Source organism: Cucurbita moschata, unplaced genomic scaffold (assembly GCF_002738365.1).
Source record: "Cucurbita moschata cultivar Rifu unplaced genomic scaffold, Cmos_1.0 Cmo_Scf00011, whole genome shotgun sequence".
NCBI lineage: Eukaryota > Viridiplantae > Streptophyta > Magnoliopsida > Cucurbitales > Cucurbitaceae > Cucurbita > Cucurbita moschata.
In genome coordinates this window covers 5099633-5123825 of record NW_019268527.1, presented here as the reverse complement: position 1 = coordinate 5123825, position 24193 = coordinate 5099633, and the positions used below count along the sequence as shown (strand labels likewise).

Genomic DNA, 24193 nt, shown 5'->3' with positions numbered 1-24193 from the left:
TTCATTCTATTTGATCTATATGATATATCACTACTAGACTTACATGCATTTATTTTTATTTTTTTAATATAAAGTTCCTATTAATGGCAACTCTCGTAAATAACACCATATTCAATGTCAAATGCTTGGCCAACTACTACGTAATAAACACACACGTAAAATCTATAAAAACCCCCCGTTGTTCTTCCTCCGTTCCAATAAATTCCAATTCCGACGCGTCGCTGATCGCCGGTGACGCCTGAAGATGAATCCAGCCGCCTTCGGAGCTCCATTCCTAGCAGTTCTGTTTCTTCTTGCTGCAGCGCTACGGTCACTACCGCTCGCCGGAGCACGGCTTCAGGTGGCGATGACGGTGGTTAGAAATGCCTCTTCCGTCGGAGCCTGTAAGTGAAATAGATATACATTCAGTTCATTTACTTTTCTCTGATGGAATTTGATCGGATTCTGTTTTGTTTTGTATTTGGAACAGTTTGTTTGGACGGCAGCTTGCCGGCGTACCACCTCGACAGGGGATTCGGCGCCGGAGCCGGAAACTGGCTTCTACAGTTCGAGGTCAATCATTTCTCTTCAGTTTAATCTCAACTTATATTTTGCATATTTCTATTTTTGGATATTTTAATTAATTACGGATAGTCCAATGAGCACACGACACGTACGACTCCTACCACATACTTATTAACCCTCAAATGGGCACGCGGGGTAAAAAAACAAATAAAAAAAAAAGAAATTAAAAAGAGAAAATCGAAATAAAATATAACGGATAATTAGTAATTAACATATATACTATTTTTTTGAAGTGGCATTTTTGTTTTTTTATTTCAAAAGACATTATACAAATTTTAAAATAACAAATTTTCTAAAATTTCCAATTATTAATATTCTCATCTTATTAGGTCAATTATATAAATTTAAAAATAATTATTTTTAATAAATTTGTCAATGCATTAATAAACCTATCTTATTACCCATCATTTTAGCTCAATAAGTAAATTCCCTACAAGAAAAGAACTCAATTATTATACTAGCAATATGAATTTTGAAACAGTAATTTCTAGAATATTGGATAACAAATCATCGAATGTTGTTTTTTCTGACTTGATCCAATTAACTATTAGTTTAGTTACCATCACGTCGTGTCAAGTTACTATTATATTACGATGAATTTATAGTCAGGAGAGATCGAACTTATATAATATTTTTAAAAATAAAATATAAAGTTTAGGGGCATATATGTAATTTGGCAGAATTTAAGTATGGTAAAGTTGGGAAAAATAGGGAGGTGGGTGGTGCAATGACGTGGAGTCCTGTTTGGAGAGAGCCAAGAGCCGTAGAGGTTCAACGCAGTTGATGGACAAATGGGAAGACTTCAATGGTATTCTCAGCAATAATGCTTCTCTTAATCCAGGTATATAATCCATTTTAGCCTAATTAATCTCTTTCTCTCCAATTAGCGAGCAATATAATCTCTATTTCCAACCCCATTTAGTCGACCGAGAGAAACTTCTCCTGATATCCGTATGGAGTAGGAGTTAAATAGACATGTGATTGATAAGTTTTGTGTATGAACCAGATTTTTATAACTGGAACCGTGTGAAGCTGAGGTACTGTGACGGAGCCTCATTTGGAGGAGATGCATTGTTCCACAACGGGGTAAATTTTCAGACATTACTGTTCTGTTTCATGTTCTTCCCTTGTTCTAAACCTCGTAAACCCATGTCTCTGTCTAATTTCATGTCTTGGTTCCAAACCAATTACAGACATCGCCGCTTTATTTCAAAGGCCAAAAGATATGGGAATCCATCCTTCTTGACCTTCTACCAAAAGGGTTGGGGACAGCAAATAAGGTATTAACATAAAACATGTCTTATTATGGTCTTCATGTGTAACCATTCATTCCTCTCCTACCACGACAAAAATACTAAAAAAAGAACGTCCATGGTTTCAATAAATGCTCGCATTGACTTTTTTATTACTGGTCATTAATTCTTCCCCCCTGAATTATATAATAGTTAAACCAGGCCGCTACTTTCTTTAATTCTTCCAAATTGCTTTCAAATGTTTTCTCTCTCACGTTTTTCTAAAACAATTCTCGCAAACGTGACCTGTGGCTCAATTATACACCGACATTGTTTGCGAAATTTCAATTTCTCACGATTAACTTGTTCGCTAGAGTAGAACAACCAGAGGACAATCGCTGTCTCGTTGCTGTAAGAGTATGATTGTAACGAATGGTATATTATTCTTGCACAAAAATGTATATTTTCCTTCGTTTCAAGGACTAAAATCCCGTTTAATAACTATTTAATTCTTTTAACTTCGTTTCTTTATAACGGGTTTGATTGTTCTTACGAAAACATTCGAAAAAACGACATGGATGCTAGAAATTGAAGCTATTATGGTTTTGCAGGCTTTGCTTTCTGGTTGCTCAGCTGGGGGTCTAGCAACGTTTCTGCACTGTGAAGATTTCACCAACTATTTACCAAGAAACGCCACTGTCAAATGCTTGAGTGATGCTGGATTTTTTCTTGACTTGTGAGTTCTTCACTCTTTCTCAATACCCATCTCCAAAGTTGATGATTTTGTGTGCCCTTTTAATGCTTCATCTTCCCAGACAAGACATTGGTTCAACACACACCATGAGGGGCTTCTTTAAGGATCTTGTGGCTCTCCAGGTACCTCGCTTTCTCCATCAATATCAACACATTTTAATGTCTTGTCTAATGTGATACCCACAAGGCGTGTGGATGACAGGGAATGAAGCCAAATCTGAATGGAAACTGCACAGCCTCTTCTAACCTTCCAGATTTGGTACTTGTTTACTTACATTCACTTCATTTTACGTTACTTTACATGCTTCTAAAGTTCTTGTGTGTTTCATAATGTGCAGTGCATATTCCCACAGTATGCCTTGAAGTACATAGCCACACCGTTTTTCATTCTGAATTCAGCTTATGATGTTTACCAAGTAAACAAATGTTGTTCCTTTTTTATGTGATAATGTAATTTCAGTGTCAATTTCATTACTGATTTGAAGCCCTTTGAATCATGAATCAAATAGTTTCATCATGGATTGGTGCCGCCATCTGCTGATGTACATGGACGATGGAAACACTGCAAAATGAATCCAGCAGCCTGTAGTAAGCAACAGATTGAGCAGCTGCAAGGTATCTCTCTACATTCCCCTTCCCTAATTTAGTACAAGAAGTTTAGGCTTAGTCCCTAATGTTCGGGTGTTTTTCAAGTTCGATTCTTGGTCTGGTTGAATTTTCAAGTTCGATTCTGTGTCGGTTGGAGAGGGGAATGAAGTATTTTTTTACAAGGGTGTGGAAATCTCTCTCTAGTAGACGCGTTTTAAAATTTTGAAGCTGACGGCAATGTATAACGGGCTAAAACGGACAATATCTACTAACGGTGTGATTTGGCTGATACAAATGGTGTCAAAAGACACTGGGCAATAGTGTGTCAGTGAGGACGCTGGCCCATAACGGGTGGATTGTGAGATCCCACCTCAATTGGAGACCTTACCCTAACTGACGCGTTTTAAAACCGTGAAGCTGACGGCAATATGTAACAGACTAAAGCGGACAATATCTATTAGCGGTGTATTTGGGCTGTTACAAATGATATCAAAATCAGACACCGAGACGGTGTGTCAGCGAGGACGCTGGCTCCCAAGGTGGGTGGATTGTAAGATCCCGGTTGAAAAGAGAACGAAACATTGTTTATAAGAGTGTGGAAACCTCACCCTAACTGACGCGTTTTAAAATCATGAAACTGACGGCGATACGTAATGGACTAAAGCGGACAATATCTACTAGTGTTAGGTTTGAGCTGTTACATAACTGATCCGACTTTGTTTGGTAGCCGAGAAAGCTCATATATTATCATTCATTTGGATATTTAGGTCTAAGATCGAGTATGCTTTCTGCATTAAAATTGTTCTATCAATATTCAAGCAAAGGAGGAATGTTCATAAATTCATGTTTTGCTCATTGCCAAAGTGAGTCACAAAACACATGGTTTGCAAAGGGCTCCCCAACAATTGACAACAAGGTACTTCTTTCTTAATCACAACCCACAAATTCAGCAATGGGTTTCGTTTTTTAGTCGTTAAATTACTCGAAAACTCTCAAATTCGTGTCAAATAAGTTATTGAACTCGTAATTTAATCTTTTTTGTTCAAATAAAATTATATTTTGCAGACTATAGCAGGAACAGTTGGAGATTGGTACTTCAACAGAAGGAACATAAAGGAGATTGATTGTGCTTATCCATGCGACTCTACTTGCCATAATCTTATAGCATAATTAACTCTGCCAATAATCAAGCAAATTCTTTTGAAAACATTATAAAGCAAAATAGCTGTTCATGGCAGCTTCTTCACAGGGGAGGACACAACACATACCAGATAAATTTATAGCACAGATTGTGTAATAAAGTTGTATTTAACATTATAATTCAAGTTTTGGCAGTCGAGCGATTTCTCGACCAACAGTTCATAGATTCGAATCATGTTGTTGAGCTAAAGACAACAGCATTTTAGTTTATAAAAGGCTCAAGGAAGTAGGAAAATTACGGGTGAAGGGGGGTTACAATGAGAGGAAGGCCATGGGCAGGTCTCAAAGAGAGCAAAGTTGCAGGAGAATGAGCATAATTAGGAGACAGAGAGAGTGAAAACCTAGAGAGAATTAGCGTTAACACAATCTTATACTCCATAGAGGACAAGTTTTTACCAATGCACATTCTCCCTCCAAATCCAAATGGCAAATATCCCATCTTGTGGTTGCACCCGCCACGAATGCTGTCCTCCACGAACCGCTCTGGCTTGAACTCATTCGCGTCGTCGCCCCATAGATCCGGGTCGCGATGCATTGCGACGATGTCTATCCATATGTTGGTCCCTTTTGGGATGGTCATGCTCCCAACATCAATGTCTCCTTTTGCTTGTCTTTGTATGTTAGGAGCTGATGGGTATAGCCTAAGTACTTCACTGAATACGCATCCCATCTGTCACGCATTTTATCAAACACCTTGTGGTCAGTAACGAGAAATTGGAGGTTTAATTAGAACGATAAAGTTATCATTGCCCTAACCTTTTTGAGTCCAGAAAGCATGTTGAAATCAATTTCCTTATCTCCAATAACCTCTTTGATTTCCTCTCGTAAAATATCTTGCCACTCCGGCCGCGTTGCCAGAAGCAGGAGTGTCCAACTAGTCGCCAGCGCCGTCGTCTCATGGCCGCCAAAGAAGAAAGTCTTGCACTCGTCCACCAATTCTCTTGTCGTCAGCCCCATCTTTCCGCCGTCGCCGGTGCTCTTCTCACCCTCAATCAAGCGGCTGAGCAAATCAGAGGAGGAATCCTGCGACAGTTTCCTCTTCGACACTAAGGATAAAAAGAGGCGGTCAATTGCAGCGCCAAGTCGCTTGGCGCTTAGGGTTCGGCCCGGGCAGAAAAAAAGGCTGCTGAAAGGAACGCCCACGTAAGTGCTGTTTTGGAAGAGAGTGAACTGAAGAGCTCTGAGGTAGTCGAAGGCGTCTCGGCCGCCATCGTTGCAAATTCCGAAGCTGGCCTCTGCGATAATGTCGCCGGCGGTGGCCGTGATTTCTCTCTCCACGTCGATTTCGCCACCGGCGGAGTTTACGAGGCTGCTCCACTTGTTTAGCATTTTAGTGGTGGACTCCACCATGAACTTTGTCATTGCCTGCAAAAATTAAAAAATTCGTTAATTATTTTTTATTTAATTATCCAAAAAGACCATATCACTAACTATGAACTACTTAATAATTTTATTTTTATCACGTGACCTAAACATGTGATTGGGACGTCCTCCATATAATTTTAAATGATTATAAAATATCAAGAATAATATTATAAATTTTTAAAAAGAATGAGACTTTTTTTAAATAGATAATATAAAAAAATTATATTTTTTATTTTAAAAAAAAGGGACAAATCAAAATCAATCTTATCTGGCAAACCATCAATTAATCATTTAATTAACTTTTCATTCTATATATGGCCAATATAATGACGTCATATCTCCACCACAATAATCCACCACTAATATAAACAAATATTAATTAATCTTTTTCCAATAAATAAAAAATTAAACAAATTAATCCTTCCAACCACACACACGGGCGCGCATATATATATATATATATATATATATATTTATTATTATTATTATTTTTTTTTTGGAAATAAGTTTGTTTTAGAGTTTTAAGTCGAACTTAATAACAAAGTGTTGAGCTGTAAAACGTTTTATTTGAAAGAAGGAAATTAAGTTACCTTCAAGTTAGCGGGGTTGAAAGCGGGAGTGAGAATGTGTCGATGGCGAACCCAGTCGTCGCCTTCGGTCATGACAAGGCCATCGCCGAACATTGGTCTCCTATCGTTTCGGAACACGGCTGGCTTCCCCCAACCCTTTGCCATCACAGCTTCAGAAATCTTCTTCATAAAGTGTGGGTCTGCAATGTATAAAAATGGCTCTGTCCCCAACCAATATATAAACTTCTTCCCTATAACACAAAAATAAATACACATTATACCTTTAAAAATACAAAAATAATAAAATTTAAAATTTTCAAAATTAACAGTTATTATCTTTAAAAAAAATCATTTTTTTATATATGGGAGGTCATTTATGCTTATTCTTAATATTTTTTTTTTTTAAAAATGAAATTTGTGATGTCCGACCTTGGTTGGAGAGGGGAGGAGAACAAACTACCCTTTACAAGGACAATAGCTGCAGTAGATTTAGACCGTTACAGAATTAGATATAAATTTAAACTTTGATATGTTACACTGAACAAAAATATTGTTATCATATACTTATTTTTACTACTGATCAATAAAAATGTCACATCAGTGACAGTAATTGACATGTAATTCTTCTCTCGAGTTTAGAATTTCATGAACGGGAGCTTTGTGTATACCGATTTAGTTAAGAATCAAATAAATAAGAGAAGGGGGTTTAGTTGATTACCATAAGAGGCCTGCCATTGAGCGAAGTGAGGGAAAACAGTGGAATGAATATCATGGGAGACCTTGGAAGAAGGGAAGGAATGAGCATCGCCATTAATGGCGGCGGAAGCTTTCCTTATCCTCTTCATCTCAGCAATGTTTCCAAGAGGAAAGCTTGGAGGAGGACCTCGAAACCCATTACGCTTCAACTTTTGATGAGCCAAAACAGGCAAAACCCACCATGAAACCACCACTTTCACGAACAAAACCATAACTAAAACCCATGTAATTGACCCAATGGAGAGACTAATTACCACCATTTTGTAAAGATTAAAGCTTTATTAAAATAAATTTAATGAAGAACAAGAAGAGAGGTGTTGTAATTTTGTGTTGGTGGATTAGGGTTTATATAGAAGAAGGGGAGGAGGAGGAAGATGGGTTTGTGTGGGAATATGGAAAATATTTGACCTTTTTTTAAAATGGATATTCACATTTCACAACAAAGGAATATTTGACTTTTATAAATAAATTTATTTTCCGTATAATATATGGTTTTTAATGTTAGATTATGTGACAAAACTTTGGTAGATTTATAAGATTAAACAAAATTATAATAATTTAAAAAAAAAATGTTACAAAACCGACCTTAAAAGTCAATGAATATCACAGTAGAAGTAGAGGTCAAATTGTCGGTGCATGAACAGAAAATGTCGTTTTTTAAAATGTTTTAAATGTTTTATTTGTTAGTGGTGATTTAATTGGATGCCTTTTTTGGCCTTTTTAAAATATTTTTTTTTCCCTCATTCTTTGTACAGTTTGGGGGACAAACACAAACAACCTGTCCATCATCCGTTCCAATTTGTTTCTCATGCATGAAGTGAAATTAAACAAGAATACTGTTTTGTTTTTTGTTTTTTTTTTTTTTAAATTGTGATTATTTCTCATAAATAATTTTTTATTATAGTTTTTATTTCCTTCAATGAATATTTGAGATTTTAAGAGTTTTTTTAGATTGAGTTTAATTGGGTTTCAACCTTTTTTTAAATAAAATCCAAGAGGATGCAAAATAAAAATAAAATGTAAATTTATAAAATATTTATTTATTCCTTTTTAAATATTAAAGTATAATTTACAACTCAATTTTAATATATATTTCGTACCTATTTAAAAAATATTTTTAAGTATTATCCGAGAATACGTACACTAAAAAATAATTATAAAATTAAAAATTTAAATATATATATATATATATATATGTGGGAGGAGAATTAATGAATTGATCACTTTTTTTCATTTATTTGAATGATTAAAATAAGTTAATAATTCAATTCAAATTTTATTTTTTTAAAACACCTCATTTTTAGTAATTTTTAAAAATATTAAAATATTTATTTTTCATTTTTTCAAAACTTACCAAAGATAAAATATACATTTTTTTTTTAATTTTAAGGACTGAACAAAAGAATTGTTGAAAATGCAAGGACCTAAAAGTAATTTTACAAAATTTAAAAGATAATTTTGAAATAATTAAATACGTGTAATCACTAATCATTTTTAAACCATCACTAATGATGTCATTAGTTGGTGATTAATTCAATTACTTTTTATAATTATATTTTTGTTTTAATATAACAAAAAAACATGCCACCAATTTCATTAGAAGATAATAATAGAAGCAACATAATTTATTTGATAAGTACGAGGAAAAAAAAAGAAAAAAAAAAGAAATTATTGGATTAAATTATTTTATAGTTTTAAAAGAACCATTAATCACATGCATGAAAAATAAACGCAGCGGGTCCCATTCCACGTATGACGGTCAACTCTTTCGGTAGTTGACTGGCATGCGGGAAACCCTAAACGGATAGGACACGTGGCATCATCACCATGGTTTATTATGTGCGACCCGACAATTTACTCTCAACGGTTTTGTTATTAGTTTCGTCATACATTTAATGGTTTTTTTTGACGGTTAGTACCCACTGGAAGCCAAATGGACGGCTACGATTCAACGAGTTAAGAGCTTAAGGATAAGATCGTAATTTTATTTTTTAATTTAATTTAAATTCCATCAAATTTAAAACATTGGGGCCTACAAAATATGAATGGTTTTGGTCCCATGTGTTATTATGTGGTCGGTTAAGTCTCTTCCAAGGCTACTTTATCAAGCCTTGGTCAAATTATGTGCTTTTTTTTTCTTTTTATAATTATGTTGTCTCAAATATTCATATATTTTTATTAATCATTATGTTGTAGTTTCGATTAAATGCAAGGATGCACACGCTAATGTTCTCTATTTTACCATATAAAATCTATTTTTGGATTGGTCGGGTTTACCTGACGAAAAAACTTCAAACTCATGAAGTCTACTGATTTTTTTCGTTTTAAAAAAAAATTAACCTAACCCAAATCGAAAAAAAAAAAAAACAACTAATTTGAGTTTAGTAGTTCAAATTATTCGAGTTATTGAGTTATATTAACACCCCTAGATTTAACCATGAGAAATATGAGATACATATTTTTTTCAAAACCCACTTTTTAAATGTCGACAGCTTTGAAAAACAATATATTTTCAATCATTATAAATATATATTCTTCGTAAAGTAAAATATATTGTCGCTTTGAACATAACTAAAAAATTAAACTATTTCATTCTTGTCGTGATATAATAAAGTGAAAAATCTTTTATCGAGAGAAGCCATATTTCACTCTTGTCGTGATATAATAAAGTGAAAGAGAGAAGCATAATTAAAAAATGGGTAGGAAGTATGTTCAAAGCTTTTGAACAAAATATATATGATAACCTTTGAATATGATGAGAAGTTCATGTTAAAGATGATAACCTTTTGAAGGGAGCCATAAAAGTAATGGGTCAACCAAAGCCTTTCACAATACTCTCTTCATTGATGCTTTTGAGCAAGTCAAAAAAGAAAAGGTGCTAAATATTTGAAGCTACAAAGGCTTGAAGGAAAAGAACAGAGCCCAAACGAGATTCACCGCTCCGTCCAATAATTTGACGTCTCTATGTGTGTACTAGTTTTACTTTCCATTTAGATCGTTGATAACGTTTCAATTTTAAATTAAAACTTTTAGATGGTACTGTATGAAATTTTAGATAAAAAATGTAAGAGTTAGGGTTGAAAATTAATTTTTAAAGTTGAATATCCAAAAATTTTATGTTTATATTAATAATCTATTTTAAAGTAAACTTGATTAAGTTGTTTCTAAATTTTGTACCTAATTTTAAATATATTTATATAAAAAAAGATACGACGAACACGAACAATGATAAAAGTAATGCATGATTAAAAAAACGCTAATTAAAAGTAATGCATGATTATTTAGCAAGATAATCATCCACATAAAAAAATAATGATGTTTTTATTCAACAATTGTAGGAATTAAAAATCAAATACAACTTTGCGATTTTATTGGTACTATTGAGGATTGAGTAGAAAAAAAAAGTTATATAATCTAAATTTTTGGATAAAATTTTCTCCATACTAATTAGACTTAAATTAAACCAAGTTTCCTATTGTTACAGAAAAATCTGTCAATGATGTGATACATTAAAAACTTCCTATTAAGAATAATAATAATAAAAAGTATACTCAGGAAGGCCATTTGCCATATTCCATAATTAACCTTAATCAAACAATATTTATAAGGAAGATGAAGTTCCTGTATCCTAATGGGAAGAAGAAAACACTGCTAATCATAATTTTATTTTGCAAGTCTAAAAGATGGGCAAGGCTTCCTCCACATTCACTCTTCAAGGAGCTACTGATCTATAAATCCTTCGTATTAGAAGTCATGGAAAAGCATTAAAGCATCGTCGAGCTTCAGCAGCGACGACTCCAGGAGTATCCTGACATTCCTCAAACGATTATATCTTTTCTCGAGCGGACCACCACGCTTGTCTGGTGGAAGATTCAGAAGCTGCAAAAGAGTTGGTTGACACAGCAAGGAGTCAGTTTTTGAACATTCCCACATACACACACAGTGAGAAAACATGGAAGGAATGATCCTTTAGAACAACTTCATTAAAAGCTTAGTTTTTTGGATGGATAGACTTTATTAGATCGTTTTTGCACTTAAGCATTTAGAGAACTCCAAGCCTCTGTAGACATAGGAATAACTGATGACGAATTCTGACGTTCGCTGTTTATGGAAGAGGAATTAGCCATCGGCCCCATATGAATCAAGCTTTAGCCATTGTATTATCCAATGCTAGAGCTTCATCAAGAGAGAAAGAGGAACTAATGGTTTGGCCCTAAATTTGAATTTAGGGTTTAGACTTTATACTCTATAAAGCTATTGGGTCCCTAATTAGTTTATTGAAATTCTATTAAATTTTCAATAGAGATTAAATGGTTAGAACTTGAAAATACAAAGATAAAGTTGTTGCAAAATTGAATGTACTATATTGTTACAAATCAAAGTTCAAAAACTAAATTGTTAAAATTCAGGGACATGGGACCAAAAGGTGATTTTTAAAATAGACATTATTAATAAAATTAGAAGCAAGCTGCATTCGGCCTCTTAGAGTACTAAAACCGGTAGGATAAATGCAATTTTAGGTTCTGCCATGATAAACCACATCAAAAGGTAAGACTCGATTTCTCTAGTAGGAAGGAAATACGTGAATAAGATGACTGAAGATAAAGTTATCAGTGATCAAATGCACACTTGGCCAATATCTCTGTTAGAGAAGTCTAATAGAACCTAATACCATTACAATTGCATATATGAATTTATTAGAATGTTGTGCACACTAACCTCTTTGTCTTGTTCCATCTCATAAGCCTGTCGTAGCTGCAAGTTCAATGAAGCATGATACATCTCATCCAGAACATGTTCCCACAAATTATATCTGTCTACTCTCCACAACAAGCACAGGGAATGTCTAGGTACTGTTATAGCTACTTTCTGCAACAAAAGATAGATTGTGTTACTAGGATGAATCCCCCAAAAAGGTTAACAATGTAAATCGTTCAAGTGGAAAAAGAGATGTCTAGCCAGTGTAGGTACAAGATGATACACAGTAATGAAGAAATAGAGACAAAACACATTCTTATTAGATGTGGTATGATATAGACTTTTAGATACGTAAATATCAAAAATAAAATAAAATAAAAGATAAATACAGCAAAACAATAAAACGAATAAGATTTGTAGGTGCATAATAACAAGTCTAAAAAGAAAACTTAAATCAAAGATGTGCAAAGTTGCTAATTTAAACTACAACCAATTCTGATAAGAAAACATAATGATACCTGATCAAACATTAACTATCCTTTAATATTTTTTCTAGTTAGGTCCAATGTCTAATTGCACAGTTATCTCAGCATTTAACTAACATTCTGAAAACCAATACGTCCAATGCCATCAAACTCAAACAAGCAATCCAGTACTGTGTCCTTCCTCCATGGTCCCACTTTGTGTTTTTCAACTCTATCAATGAATAATGTCATGCTTCTTATTGGGAGAAAAAGGAGTACAGTATCTTTGCTTCACGATGTAAATATATGAATCCGGATGCAAAAACACATGCATACAGAGCAAAGATGTTTACCTCCATGTATAGGTACTCATCCTTCCACAACCTATATAAAATTTTAGGCGCCTCATTCTTGTCAACAAATGCACTATCGGAAATCTACAGAAAAAAGACATGGAAAATCTGTAAATTAAATAAACAATTTTTTTTTTACTCCAGAATACTAAGTACAAAAAATAACAATTCCATGTAATCTTTACTAGATTAAAAAGACAACTATTGGTAAGGTCAGCCCATTATATTATTAGGTTGTTACTCCTTAATTAACGCTCAAGTTGAATTTTAAAACCAACCGTATATTATATATGGATGTTCAATTATGTATTAGTTGCATTCACTTGTAAATTACATACATTTCTAGATAAAATGAAAGGCATATTACAAATGCATACATGCTTTTTTGGTAGCTAGACAACCTTGATAGCAACTGACCGACCAATAACTCCTTACCTTTTCTGTCTCAACCAAGCCACCAGTTTTTGATAGGAATCTGAACATTCTGTACGCATCTCTTCCATATCTTTTTAGAACAATTGATTCAACCTGCAATGAAGAAAATTGAAGTTAGTTCATTATAAAGTATTACATGTCTGTAAGTGCAAGGGATAAGAGAAGAATCATGCTTGCTAACAAATTATCTCAGATAAGAGATTTCAATCAACTGGTTGCGCAAGCAATAAGATGTCATTTTTAAAATTTAGGAACGAAGACGTAATTTCTCAAATTTCAGAGAACAAGGGTGTATTTTTCACTAAATAAATGAGAGGGAGAGAAAAACCTCATCAATTTGAGCTTGTTCGATGATCTTCTGTAAATCTGGGCAAGCAAAGGATTTTAGAAGAAACTTAAAGTAAATCAGATGGGAAGTGTGAAAATTAAACACATCGGGAAAACTTAGTTTAACAGAGGGTGAACATACTAATTTTATAATCTTCCATCCCTGAACAACCCAATGCAGAGAGGGAAGCTTCAACCCGATCTAAAGTCATACTGCGTCCTACTTCATTCTTCATTACCTCCTCGTATATGTTATCCAGTGACAAAGGAACTGCAAACAATTGAACTTTTAGGACAGGAGACATAAAAGTGGACATAGGTGGTAAAGGGAAACACATTTCTGCGCTAGTTTCCAAATCTTGTATCATTTTCTTATATTTCTTAAGGCCTATCGTTCATGATTTAGTCTTTAACAAAATGTATCATGAACCAAGCATCCAACTAGACCTCCATCATAAAGTAACATAACAAGAAAAGGAGTCTAGATAAAAGAAGCCAAGAAACTATTACTCAGTTTAAGAAACATATTATGTAAAAGAGGTGGAAGAGGAAAGAACGTAATAAGAGCACAAAATATAATGTGCATGCTGGTTAATGATACTGATAAAGTGCCCCAAAAATTCTCATTTTTTTGCCTTACTGTACTGGCAGGCTTTGCAAAGGTCATTATTGTCTGCATTGAAGTAAATGAATTCATTACATGATAAAATCAAATATGAATCCTGAAAGCCATCTTGAAAAACAGTTTTCTGCTTTTAACTTTAAAATTTGAAGGAGAAGGCTCAGAAAGATTAGCCTTGTTCTGCACTTGATCATTATTTACGAGGCAATAGTTCTAGAAAAAATAATTTCAATTGTTTTAAGAATCAAATCATCTTTAAAAACAAATTAAAAGAAAACATGAGAAAACAGCCTGTAAAAAGTAAATATGCCAACATGCTTTCACTAATATTTTTATTTTTAAAAATAGAGAATTGTCTTCAAAAGAGCGCCCAAACAATTCCTTTTAGTACCAACTCGCAACATGTATTTTTATACGATCAATGTGCATCAAGATCAAATACGTGCATAACTAAACTCCTTTAGAAATCTACACCAACATTAGATTGTACCTGTTATCTCTGTTTTCACGATTTTTTCAGAACTTCGAGTAGCCTCCAAAATGGCACTCAAGACATTTACCGCTCCGTCATCAAACTGTGATCTGACATGTTCAATGCAAGCCTAGAGCCATAGTAAGATATTGATGCAATTACCATTTGAATTGACCATAAGATATCGGGAGAGTTAGCATGGGATGAACAGTTAATTTAAAATCAAGTTAATGATTTATCAAATATTCAACAGAGAAAGATATTTTGAGTCTAAGAACTTGTGAATTTAAGTACAGTTTTCCCCTCATTTTTGTACAAAGTTAGCATGTGTCAGCTACCAACTTGATAAAACATACAGTATACAACCTCCAATAATTGGAGTGCTCTACACAAATCCTTCAGTAACATGCCTTCTCTCCTCATTATTTTATATTCGGGCCTTTTGTTTGATTTGTGCTCCATAGGCTTGGGTCCCTCATCTAGGTTGTGCTTTTTTTTCCCATTACATAGAAGTACTCTATCAATAGGTTTCAAGGGAGTTAAATTAAATTGTTCATATTTGTCATGCCTTCTTTTTTTGAAAAGAATGCTCTGCCCGCTTGTACAACCGAAACTGGGCCAAGGAGTGGGCATTTGTCATGCCTTATTTTCTTTCTCATCAATAATGTGAATACAAGAAAGGAGCATCACATTCACTGTAATTTCATATGATCTAGTTAGAATATATAAGAAATTCTGAAGGAAAAAATAATACCAACCTTATGTCTAAGACATCTTACAAACTCATCAAAGTTTGCACGCCAAAGAATAATACCATCTGCATCTCCAGACTCTTGTATCATATCCAGATCACCACGCTTGCGCTACAGAAAAACTGTGAGCAAGTACCAAACATGTTTCAGCTAGGTAATTTGATACGATAATCTCATACATACCTTCTGACCAGAAATTGATGAATAATGTTCACTCTCTTCAGCTTCAGTGTTGGTTTCACCTATTGAAAATCTTATAACTTCCATCGGACGTGCTGATTCTACAAGACGTTGTTCTAAGGTCGGTGGCACCTCAGATACCTGCCATGGATCCATTTAATGACTCAAAGATGATATTTAGCACCAATATGCATGACAAGTTTCACATAAATTCAGCTACCTTGGCAGCCTTAGCACCTCTTTTTCTAGGAGGAGGCTGCTCTTCAACTTGGGGTGAAAGAGTTGGTTCAGGGGCTGGACAGCGTTCAACAAAATGGGCATTCAAAAGTTTTAATAAACTTTCATTTACAACATCTGGAATTGGACGGTTTCCTGAAAATACAGAAACAATACCTCAGAAACCAAACGTTTTATATAAGTGGCATATTCAAATATAAGTCAAACACATTCTCAGTGCAAGAGCCGCCTTCTAAATTATGTTATTTCTTCATTGATGTACTTGATCAGTAAGTTCAACAAAAACATATCACAGTTTTAGGATTAAGCACCAATTTCACTCTTCTAAACAAGATGAGGTTGAAAGAAAAACGATTTTTTTTTCTTGAAACAAATAAAAATTTAATTGATAACTGAAACCCCAATCAAGTCAAGAGGTGATAATAAAATCTGATATTAAGATTGACATCAATGACATAGAAATTATCTCTGGGATCCATCAATCTTAAAATCTCCCTTTTCTGATCAATAACGTTCCTTTTAAAAATTTAAATCAATACACGATTTTATGGCACTAGGAGAACGTAGCATATTAAAAAATACTGCAGATAGAAGTAAATAGCAAAATGCAAATAAAAATACCACGTAAAAAACTTGCCTGCATGTTTACTGGACTTTGCTCTTTCAATTATTTGTTCCATTGAAAGCCTACCATTCTGCAACAGACCCTCAAGAAGTTCTTCACACTACGAAATCAGAAACATAAGTTAAGAATCTAAATTCCCTCAAAGTTGAAAATTCTCAACAAGAGTTTTACCAATGTGAGTATATGAACTAACATCTTTATCTTTCTCAAGCTTTTCTGAAGCAATTGCCAGGAATTTGGAAAATCTCATACGATGAAGTATGTTACTAAACAACGCCAAGTATTGTGTGTCTGCCTTGGGTGCGTCTCCGAACTCACCTACACGTGCATTTACAATAACGATGATAAGAAGCTCAATCTGCAAACACACGGTGTCCTATTCGAGAATACAACTACCTTCTTAACACACTAATTACCTAATAGCGTCAATATGGTTCCATAAAATAACTACCTATCAAAGTTGATAAATTTAGAAAACGAACGTGCTTAAACTGAGCATAGATACATTATTTTAAATGACGCTATATAATCCCGGTTATATGAACTTAATCGAACTCAATTCTAAAATCCAGATTCTATTTAAGGTAAAATGGTTATTCTTTTAGCCAATGAGCTTATTGTCACTAATTAACCAAACAATTTACCAAAAAAATACCATAGACTCAGAAGTTTCTCCATGAATGAAAACTCATTATACCTTCTGTCACTGCAGTGAAGGCTTGGACGCAATTATGTTGGATGAGAATAAGAAGGGAGTTATTAATCTGTGATGAGCTAAGTTCCGTGAATCGTACAAGAAGTCTCAAGGTCAGAGGCCCCCTTCGAAGCAGGGTTTCGCACACTTTCTGTCAATGCACAGTCAATATTAATGAAAAACGATGATACGAAGAAGAACAGGCTGATAACATGACACGAATCAAGATTTGAAGCAAGGATTAGAAAAGAAAAGGCATACCGCGACGAGATTGCCGAAGTGCGCAGTGATAATGTGGACGGCATATTTGATGCCATACTGAGTCGACGCCATGATTTCCTTCTTTAAGATTGCCGTGCGTCTATGATATCAAGTATTTTGAAGTAATTGGAATTGACATTGACGAACTGTAAGCTCAAAAAGCACTGATTCAGCAGAAACTATAGTGTAGATGCTTGAAACATCGAAAATCTTCGCTTCAACCGAGTAGAGAGACGATAAGAGAGCAATAGTGAGGCGTACCGCTTAACAACTCATGCTCCGGTGGGAAAAAGGTGAGCGAAAATTGATCTGTACAAGGTTGAAGGACATGGCGGGAGAACAACTGGCTGGGTAAGCGAGTGCGGGAAGGCGGACGGCGATGGGGCACGGGATAGTCGATGTAGCTTTTTTTTTTTTTAAATATATTTTTTTTTATCAAATAGGTCAAAAAAAAAAAACTAAATTAATTAAAAATATTATTAAACTTAAATTTTTTTATAATATTCTTACGTAGAAAAACACGCCTAGCAGATATTATTTTATTTGGATTTTTTCTCTCGATTTTCTTTTCAAGATTTTAAAACGTGTTTGCTAGCGACAAGTTTTTGCACACTTATAAATAATATTTTATTCTATTCCCAATAATGTGGGATCTTACAGGCATGCTTGAACCGTTGGTACAAATCATCTGACAAAATCAAAAGTAGGGTTACGAGAGTTTGTGTCATTGAAAGTGAAAAGTACCATACCATTATAACTAAATTTATGGTCTCCAAGAATTTCCTGTAGCATTTCAAAACAAACAAAACTCCCGTTTTCAAAAATAAAGAATCAAATAGTTAATCAAACAGAATTTTAAATTTAGGGTTTTAAGTTCGAACTCGAGATGGTAAGCACTATAAAGAAGGGAGAGGAATAGGAATATGTCATTTTCTGAATTGGATTCATTGCTAAGTTTCTTCCCATCAGTATTAGTTGTTTGATTATAACTTTTATCAGCTTTACAAACATCATCTTGTGTCTTTTCTTTTATGTCCCCATTATAACTATCAAACTTCAATTTTTCTTTAACCAAACTTCAATGCAATGGACCTCACACGTCCCCTTCTCGTTGCCCGTCATGTCCGTAAACTCGAAGACGATTGAAGCTTTTGATCGACCCGTTCAAAGGTCGTTGAATTCTTCACAACAAAAATAGCTCATGTTTTAGAATATAGTTCATTTATGGTCTTAAATTACCTATTAAGTTCAGAAGAAGTGTTCAACACGCAAATTCTTACCCTTATTTTAATCGTTGAAATTAAAAAAAAAATTTGAAAATAAGCTAAGAGCGTTTTTAGATGATTCGTATCCTTTCAAACACTCCCGAACATACCGTAATTTATTAATTATAAAATTAGACTAAACCGCCCCCCACACTTCAAACATGAGCACACAAGGAATAACTGATATAAGGTAGGGAGTGGGACACACAAACAATCCCACTTGCCAAGCTCTTCTTCTATAAATAACAAAATAGAAACCCTATGCTCATTAAGATATTTTCTAGCTACCTCTCTAATACGATCTTTTCTTCTTTTTTCTCTTTTTTTTTTTTTTTTTTTTCGAGAGTTCGAATCTTGGTGCCGGTGGAGAGTTCCAAAGGGATCGCATTGATCCAATGTTCGTCTCGTCTTGGCTCGTTTCGCCCCATTGACGAGGTCGAAGTTGATTCCGGATTGTTCATTGGATCATGCGATCTCTTAGGAATCTTCCATCGGTAGCTCTAAAACATGTACTACTAATATTTGTTTATTAGATCCAAGGTTCTTTTTGTCTCACTCCATTAACAACGTTCAAGTTGATTCCCGATCGTTTATTGGATCGTGCGATCTCTTAAGAATCTGTTGCTTATACGATAAATTCTTCAGGTATGTAAGATTTAACTCGTTAGAGTCATCAAAATTTTTAATAAATTTATTAGATATAAATTTAAAAAATTTATTTAGAGAAATTTTAAATATTAAGTTTAAGAAAAATACCTATTAAATTATAAATTTTGTCAGATTTTTTAATTTTTTTAATTATTCTTAAGTATCATCCACCCATTCAATATTATTAACTTACTAAATAGAAAATAAAAAATTTAGTATTTTAATAAATAGATTATCTTTTAAAATTCTAAAATATATCACAAATTTGTTTGACATAAAGGAAGTTAAAAGATTTATTTAAGAATATCTTTTAAAGTTTAGAAATTTATATTTTATTATTATTATTTTTAAATTATTGAAGTTTATTTAGAGATTAAATTTGTAAGAAGACATGTCCGGGTCCGGGTCGGATCTGACACAGCCCATCTGCCCGGTTACTAAGACGGGTAATGGGCTTAGCCCAAATATTCCTTGTACGAGGGCTGAGTCCAATGGGCTTACGTTTGCCTGGCCCATATTATATTTTACTCATTTTGTTTTTTAATTTCCATCTTTACTACTTTAAATTGTCGTCCATAGCCTCCTTCAAATTAATGTTTCCGACCAGAATTTGGGAAACTTTTCTTCTAAAATTTATAATAAATAATATTAAGCATTCGTACACCGTACATTATAGATCAAAGCCGACCGATTAGAACATTGTCGAGATGGAGCAGGACATCGAATGTTGTGGTGGACTTGACAAAAAAAAACTCTTTGATTCTCCAATGATTCTCAACCCGACACTCGCAAGCTCCAAGATTTGCTCCGATGCCAGTTGCTTCAGAATTCGCTTTAATGCCGACTCCTCCAGCATTTGCTCGAGTGGTGGTGTGGATTTCTCCATTTGATGTTAATTATTGTCGTAGGATTTAGAAATATATGAATTAAAAATATAAATTTAAGGATTAAATGTTAAACTTAGGGTTCTATCTAAGATTGAAATCCATGAGAATAGTATTTGTTTTGGGGCATTGATATACAAAGAAGCCCAATTAGAATGGGAAGAGAAATCGACGTGTAGTTAAACCCATTCGCATAAACCTCGCCGTCAGACCATTCGTTGAAAGAACCTCTTCGGGAATTCGCCGGAGCCGATCGACTTTCGATTATCAGGTGAAGATGGTGAGCCGGAGGCAAAAGCTTGCCCGGAAAAAGTACAGAGAAGAACACCCAGAATTGTTCCCGAAAGCAGAACCAACGCCACCAAAAGATCCGGAGAAGAAGAAGGAGAAGAAGAAGAAGAAGAGTGAATTCAAGCGCAAAAAGGGAGAATCGGATTCAAGGAACGACCCGATTAAACCACACAAAAAGGGATTTAAGAAACACCCTCTCAGAGTTCCTGGGATGAAGCCTGGTGAAAGCTGCTTCATCTGCAAAGCTAAAGACCACATCGCTAAGTTTTGCCCTGAAAAGGCTCAATGGGAGAAGAACAAGGTTTGATTTCTTGTTTTACCTTTCTTGTTTATGGTGTTTCACTGTTCACTGAGATTATGGAAATTTTGCTCATAGACATGGTATTGTTAGGAATGTGGTGTTTATGAAATTGGTTGGGATTCAGTTTGCCTCTTCAATTTGAGGCAAACTTCTCAACTCATTGATGCCAATGCTTAGGTTTCTCCATCAATTATGATCACTTGCAATAGATTGTTAGAGGTCTTGTGATCAAGAATAACATAGATTATTTGGGAGAGCTCTATTGTGAGATCCCACGTCCGTCGGAGAGGAGAACGAAGCATTCCTTATAAGGGTATGGAAACCTCTCCTTAGGAGACGCGTTTTAAAAACCGTGAGGCTGACTATGATACTCAACGAGCCAAAGCAGACAATATCTGCTAGCGGTGAGGTTGGGCTGTTACAAATGGTATTAGAGTCAGATACTAGGCGGTGTGCCAACGAGAATGCTGATCTCCCAAGGGGGATGGATTGTGAGATCGCACATTGATTGAAGAGGGAAATGAAGCATTTCTTATAAGAGTATGGAAACCTCTTCCCAGGAGACGTGTCTTAAAAACCGTGAGGCTGATGGGGATACGCAATGAGCCAAAGCGGACAATATCTACTAGCTGTAGGCTTGAGATGTTACAAATGGTATCAGAGCCAGACACCGGGCGGTGTGCTAGTGAGAACGCTGATCTTCCAAGGGAGAAGGATTGTGAGATCTCACATCAGTTGGAGAGGAGAACGAAGCATTTCTTATAAGGGTGTGGAAACCTCTCCCCAGTAGACGTGTTTTAAAAACCTTGAGGAGAAGGGAAAGGTCACAAAAGACAATATCTGCTAGCGATGGGGTTGAACTGTTACATCTATAGCAGACGTGTATACCAAATTGTTATTTGGCATTCACAGATATGCTTACTTTGCCGGAGACGAGGCCACAGCCTCAAGAACTGCCCCGACAAAACTGAAGACACAGTGGATAAGAAGTTATGCTATAATTGTGGTGAAACAGGACATTCACTAGCTAATTGTCCACAACCTCTTCAACATGGTAAATTTGGTTTCAATTCATACTCAAATTCATCTGTGCTTTGCATAATATGTAGAACAATTCCTTTTGGGTCTTTTCTGTTCCTAAACTCTTTCTACTGTTTTTCATCTTGGATCTGTAGGGGGAACTAAATTTGCCAATTGCTTTATTTGTAATGAAAGTGGACACTTAAGCAAGAACTGCCCAAAGAATACTCATGGGATCTACCCTAAGGTATTTGGTTTAACTTGCACGTTATGGTCACGGGCCAGGCTCTTGGCTTCGCCTGTACGTTGCCCCGTAGTTTCCTGTATCGTATAGCTCGAATAATTTCGTTGTATGATATTCTGCAGGGTGGTTGTTGTAAAACTTGTGGGGAAGTGACACATTTAGCTAAGGACTGTCCAAAAAAAGGCACACAAGTTTTTGCTGGGCCTGGTGCATCTGGTAACAGATGTAAGTCTTCCTGTTTGCTGCTGTGACATGTTTGTTGACACAAATGATCTAAAATTATAATGTTCGGGAACCGAGTTCTTCGTATCGATAAACTTGTGCTTAAGATGCTTAGGATCTCCAGATTTGTGCTAAAGCTTTGTATTGTGAGTAGTAATTCGTTTTCTTTTGTCTCAGCATCTGGATATGTGGAAATGTCGAGACGACCAGAAACGAAGCTCGTCAGTGGTGACGACCTCGAGGATGACTTCATGGTCGAGGAAGATAATTTACAGATCAAAGATGCGAAACTCGGAAAGAAAAAGGGTCCCAAAGTTGTGAAATTCATGGATTGATAGGTCTATGGGGAAGATTAAACCTCATGTGTGTTGTAAAACCTTTTCTTTTACACGCAGAGAATATAGGAAGTCCCCTGAATGTATTTTTGTCTCTTAAATATAATATTATCAAGATTTTAGAGTTGTTTAATGTTCAAGCTTTTGATAACATTACTTCTACTTATTATTTTGTCGATCGAACACTCTATTTTTTAAAAAATTACAATATGATTATTCAAAATTACCATTAGAATAGAAATCTCTGATCGAAATTGCAATGATTTGGAACGATGAGATGGTGACTAGGATGTTCAACTAAATTAAGTTTGAAAGAACGACATTCAGATATGTTAATTTTTTTTTGACAAACATTCTAGAATTACACTCAGAAAACAACACTACATCATTAGTGTCATCGTGGGATATGTCTCAGCTCAAGGCCACCTGGTAGATATTATCTAATTTAGCTTGTTACGTATAGTCGTGAGCCTCGTAGTTTTAAAATGCATTCATCAGGGAGAGGTTTCTACGCTCTTATAAGGAATGATAAGTTTTCCTCTCCAACCAATGTGGGATCTCATAATCCATCTCCACCGGGAGCCCAATATCCTCGCTACCACATTGCCATCAGTCAGCATTTAGCTCTGATACTATCATCAACCAAGTGTCTGGCTCTAATACTATTTGTAACGGTTCAAACCCACCACTAGTAAATAATGATACTATTTGTAATAGCTCAAACCCACCGCTAGTAAATATTGTCTACTTTGATCGGTATTGCTTCGTTAACTATACTAAACTAAAGTGAGACAAGCTCAAACTAAAAACATGAAACATAGATCATAGATTTGATGAAACATGAAATTGTTTCATTTCTTAAAAAAGAAAGTCTTTTTTTTTGGGGGAAAGTGTTGATAGGACAGGAAGGAAGAATGTTGTTGTGTTTTAGCATGAAAGGTGGCATAGAAAAATGTGGAGAACACAATATTAGGCATTCAAAACAATTCTCAACCTTAGTTTTGTCCCTCAAATTACTCCTCTTTTCCTCTTTAATCTCATCTCATCTCATCTCTCCCCCCAAAATAAGGATCTCTCCCTCTCCCTCTTCATCTCTAACATTTCTCTTCTCTTCTCTCTTTCTTTCACTCTTCTCCTCCATTCCCCTCTCTCACACATTCATACACAATATGGTATGCTCTTTCCTTTATTTTCATCATCATTGTGTTGTTCTTATTTTTGTTACTTTAAGGCTTGATGGACTAATGCTTGTCATATTATGGGGTGAATTAGGCGAACGCGGCGTCTGGAATGGCTGTGAGAGATGAGTGCAAGCTCAAGTTTTTGGAGTTAAAAACAAAGAGGAACTATCGTTTCATTATATTCAAGATCGAAAATCAAGAAGTGGTTGTGGAGAAACTTGGCAGCCCTACAGAAACCTACGACGATTTCACTGCTGCTATTCCTCCTAACGAGTGTCGTTATGCTGTCTTTGATTTTGACTTCACCACCGACGAGAACTGCCAGAAAAGCAAGATCTTCTTCATAGCATGGTGACGTTAACCTCGTCTTCACACCTTCACATTGGTTTCATAAAAAATCTCTTTTGTCTCTATCAAACCTTAAACTAAGCTTGTCTGCTTGTCCAAATGTCTGTGTTTCTCTGTTTTGAAGGTCACCCGACACATCGATCGTGCGAAATAAGATGGTGTATGCAAGCTCCAAGGACAGATTCAAGAGGGAATTGGATGGAATTCAGGTGGAATTGCAAGCCACTGATGCAAGCGAAATGAGCTTCGACATTATCAAAGCTCGAGCCTTTTAAGCTCACTTTTCATCTCCATTCTTGAGCCTGCT

At 35.1% G+C, this 24193-nt stretch overlaps 4 protein-coding genes across 4 annotated transcripts; 2 read left to right on the top strand and 2 right to left on the bottom strand.

Moving 5' to 3' along the window:
* The first annotated feature begins 244 nt into the window (after positions 1–244).
* LOC111449974 (pectin acetylesterase 9-like) lies at positions 245–4342 on the top strand. Its single transcript, XM_023090087.1, has 12 exons — positions 245–383; positions 470–552; positions 1276–1405; positions 1571–1650; positions 1758–1844; positions 2408–2532; positions 2612–2672; positions 2752–2808; positions 2888–2965; positions 3059–3164; positions 3905–4053; positions 4203–4342. Exons 1-12 carry the CDS (start codon positions 245–247, stop codon positions 4305–4307), a joined length of 1200 nt encoding a protein of 399 aa, XP_022945855.1. The 3' UTR covers positions 4308–4342.
* Positions 4343–4525: 183 nt separating this feature from the next.
* Positions 4526–7330, bottom strand: LOC111449972 (cytochrome P450 714C2-like). Its single transcript, XM_023090084.1, has 4 exons — positions 6990–7330; positions 6293–6522; positions 5094–5702; positions 4526–5007 (listed from the first exon to the last, which is right to left on the bottom strand). Exons 1-4 carry the CDS (start codon positions 7285–7287, stop codon positions 4573–4575), a joined length of 1572 nt encoding a protein of 523 aa, XP_022945852.1. The 5' UTR covers positions 7288–7330; the 3' UTR covers positions 4526–4572.
* A 3194-nt stretch (positions 7331–10524) lies between these two features.
* On the bottom strand, positions 10525–17219 carry LOC111449973 (DNA-directed RNA polymerase III subunit RPC3). The gene is made up of 14 exons (XM_023090085.1): positions 17148–17219; positions 16890–17037; positions 16386–16510; positions 16205–16292; positions 15551–15702; positions 15334–15471; positions 15157–15261; positions 14417–14528; positions 13447–13575; positions 13306–13343; positions 12978–13070; positions 12543–12626; positions 11747–11896; positions 10525–10906 (listed from the first exon to the last, which is right to left on the bottom strand). The coding sequence occupies exons 1-14, from the start codon at positions 17217–17219 to the stop codon at positions 10772–10774; spliced, it is 1569 nt and encodes a 522-aa protein (XP_022945853.1). The 3' UTR covers positions 10525–10771.
* A 1481-nt stretch (positions 17220–18700) lies between these two features.
* On the top strand, positions 18701–24161 carry LOC111449917. Its single transcript, XM_023090004.1, has 9 exons — positions 18701–19057; positions 19737–20536; positions 21449–21590; positions 21712–21803; positions 21923–22025; positions 22200–22356; positions 23289–23529; positions 23630–23889; positions 24011–24161. The coding sequence occupies exons 2-9, from the start codon at positions 20222–20224 to the stop codon at positions 24159–24161; spliced, it is 1461 nt and encodes a 486-aa protein (XP_022945772.1). The 5' UTR covers positions 18701–19057; positions 19737–20221.
* Positions 24162–24193: the final 32 nt, after the last annotated feature.

Excerpts from the sequence above, each read along its gene's own strand:
- LOC111449917 (XM_023090004.1), top strand. The coding sequence starts at position 20,222 with ATGGTGAGCCGGAGGCAAAAGCTTGCCCGGAAAAAGTACAGAGAAGAA. Across the intron at positions 21,804-21,922 it reads CTCATGGGATCTACCCTAAG|GGTGGTTGTTGTAAAACTTG; the intron begins GTATTTGGTTTA and ends GATATTCTGCAG. Across the intron at positions 23,890-24,010 it reads AAGATCTTCTTCATAGCATG|GTCACCCGACACATCGATCG; the intron begins GTGACGTTAACC and ends TCTGTTTTGAAG.
- LOC111449973 (XM_023090085.1), bottom strand. The coding sequence starts at position 17,219 with ATGGCGTCGACTCAGTATGGCATCAAATATGCCGTCCACATTATCACT. Across the intron at positions 17,038-17,147 it reads ACTTCGGCAATCTCGTCGCG|AAAGTGTGCGAAACCCTGCT; the intron begins GTATGCCTTTTC and ends GTGCATTGACAG. Across the intron at positions 15,472-15,550 it reads GAGGTGCTAAGGCTGCCAAG|GTATCTGAGGTGCCACCGAC; the intron begins GTAGCTGAATTT and ends GATCCATGGCAG.
- LOC111449974 (XM_023090087.1), top strand. The coding sequence starts at position 245 with ATGAATCCAGCCGCCTTCGGAGCTCCATTCCTAGCAGTTCTGTTTCTT. Across the intron at positions 2,673-2,751 it reads AGGATCTTGTGGCTCTCCAG|GGAATGAAGCCAAATCTGAA; the intron begins GTACCTCGCTTT and ends TGTGGATGACAG. Across the intron at positions 2,809-2,887 it reads CTTCTAACCTTCCAGATTTG|TGCATATTCCCACAGTATGC; the intron begins GTACTTGTTTAC and ends CATAATGTGCAG.
- LOC111449972 (XM_023090084.1), bottom strand. The coding sequence starts at position 7,287 with ATGGTGGTAATTAGTCTCTCCATTGGGTCAATTACATGGGTTTTAGTT. Across the intron at positions 6,523-6,989 it reads TCAATGGCAGGCCTCTTATG|GGAAGAAGTTTATATATTGG; the intron begins GTAATCAACTAA and ends TTTGTGTTATAG. Across the intron at positions 5,008-5,093 it reads TGCTTTCTGGACTCAAAAAG|ATGGGATGCGTATTCAGTGA; the intron begins GTTAGGGCAATG and ends AATGCGTGACAG.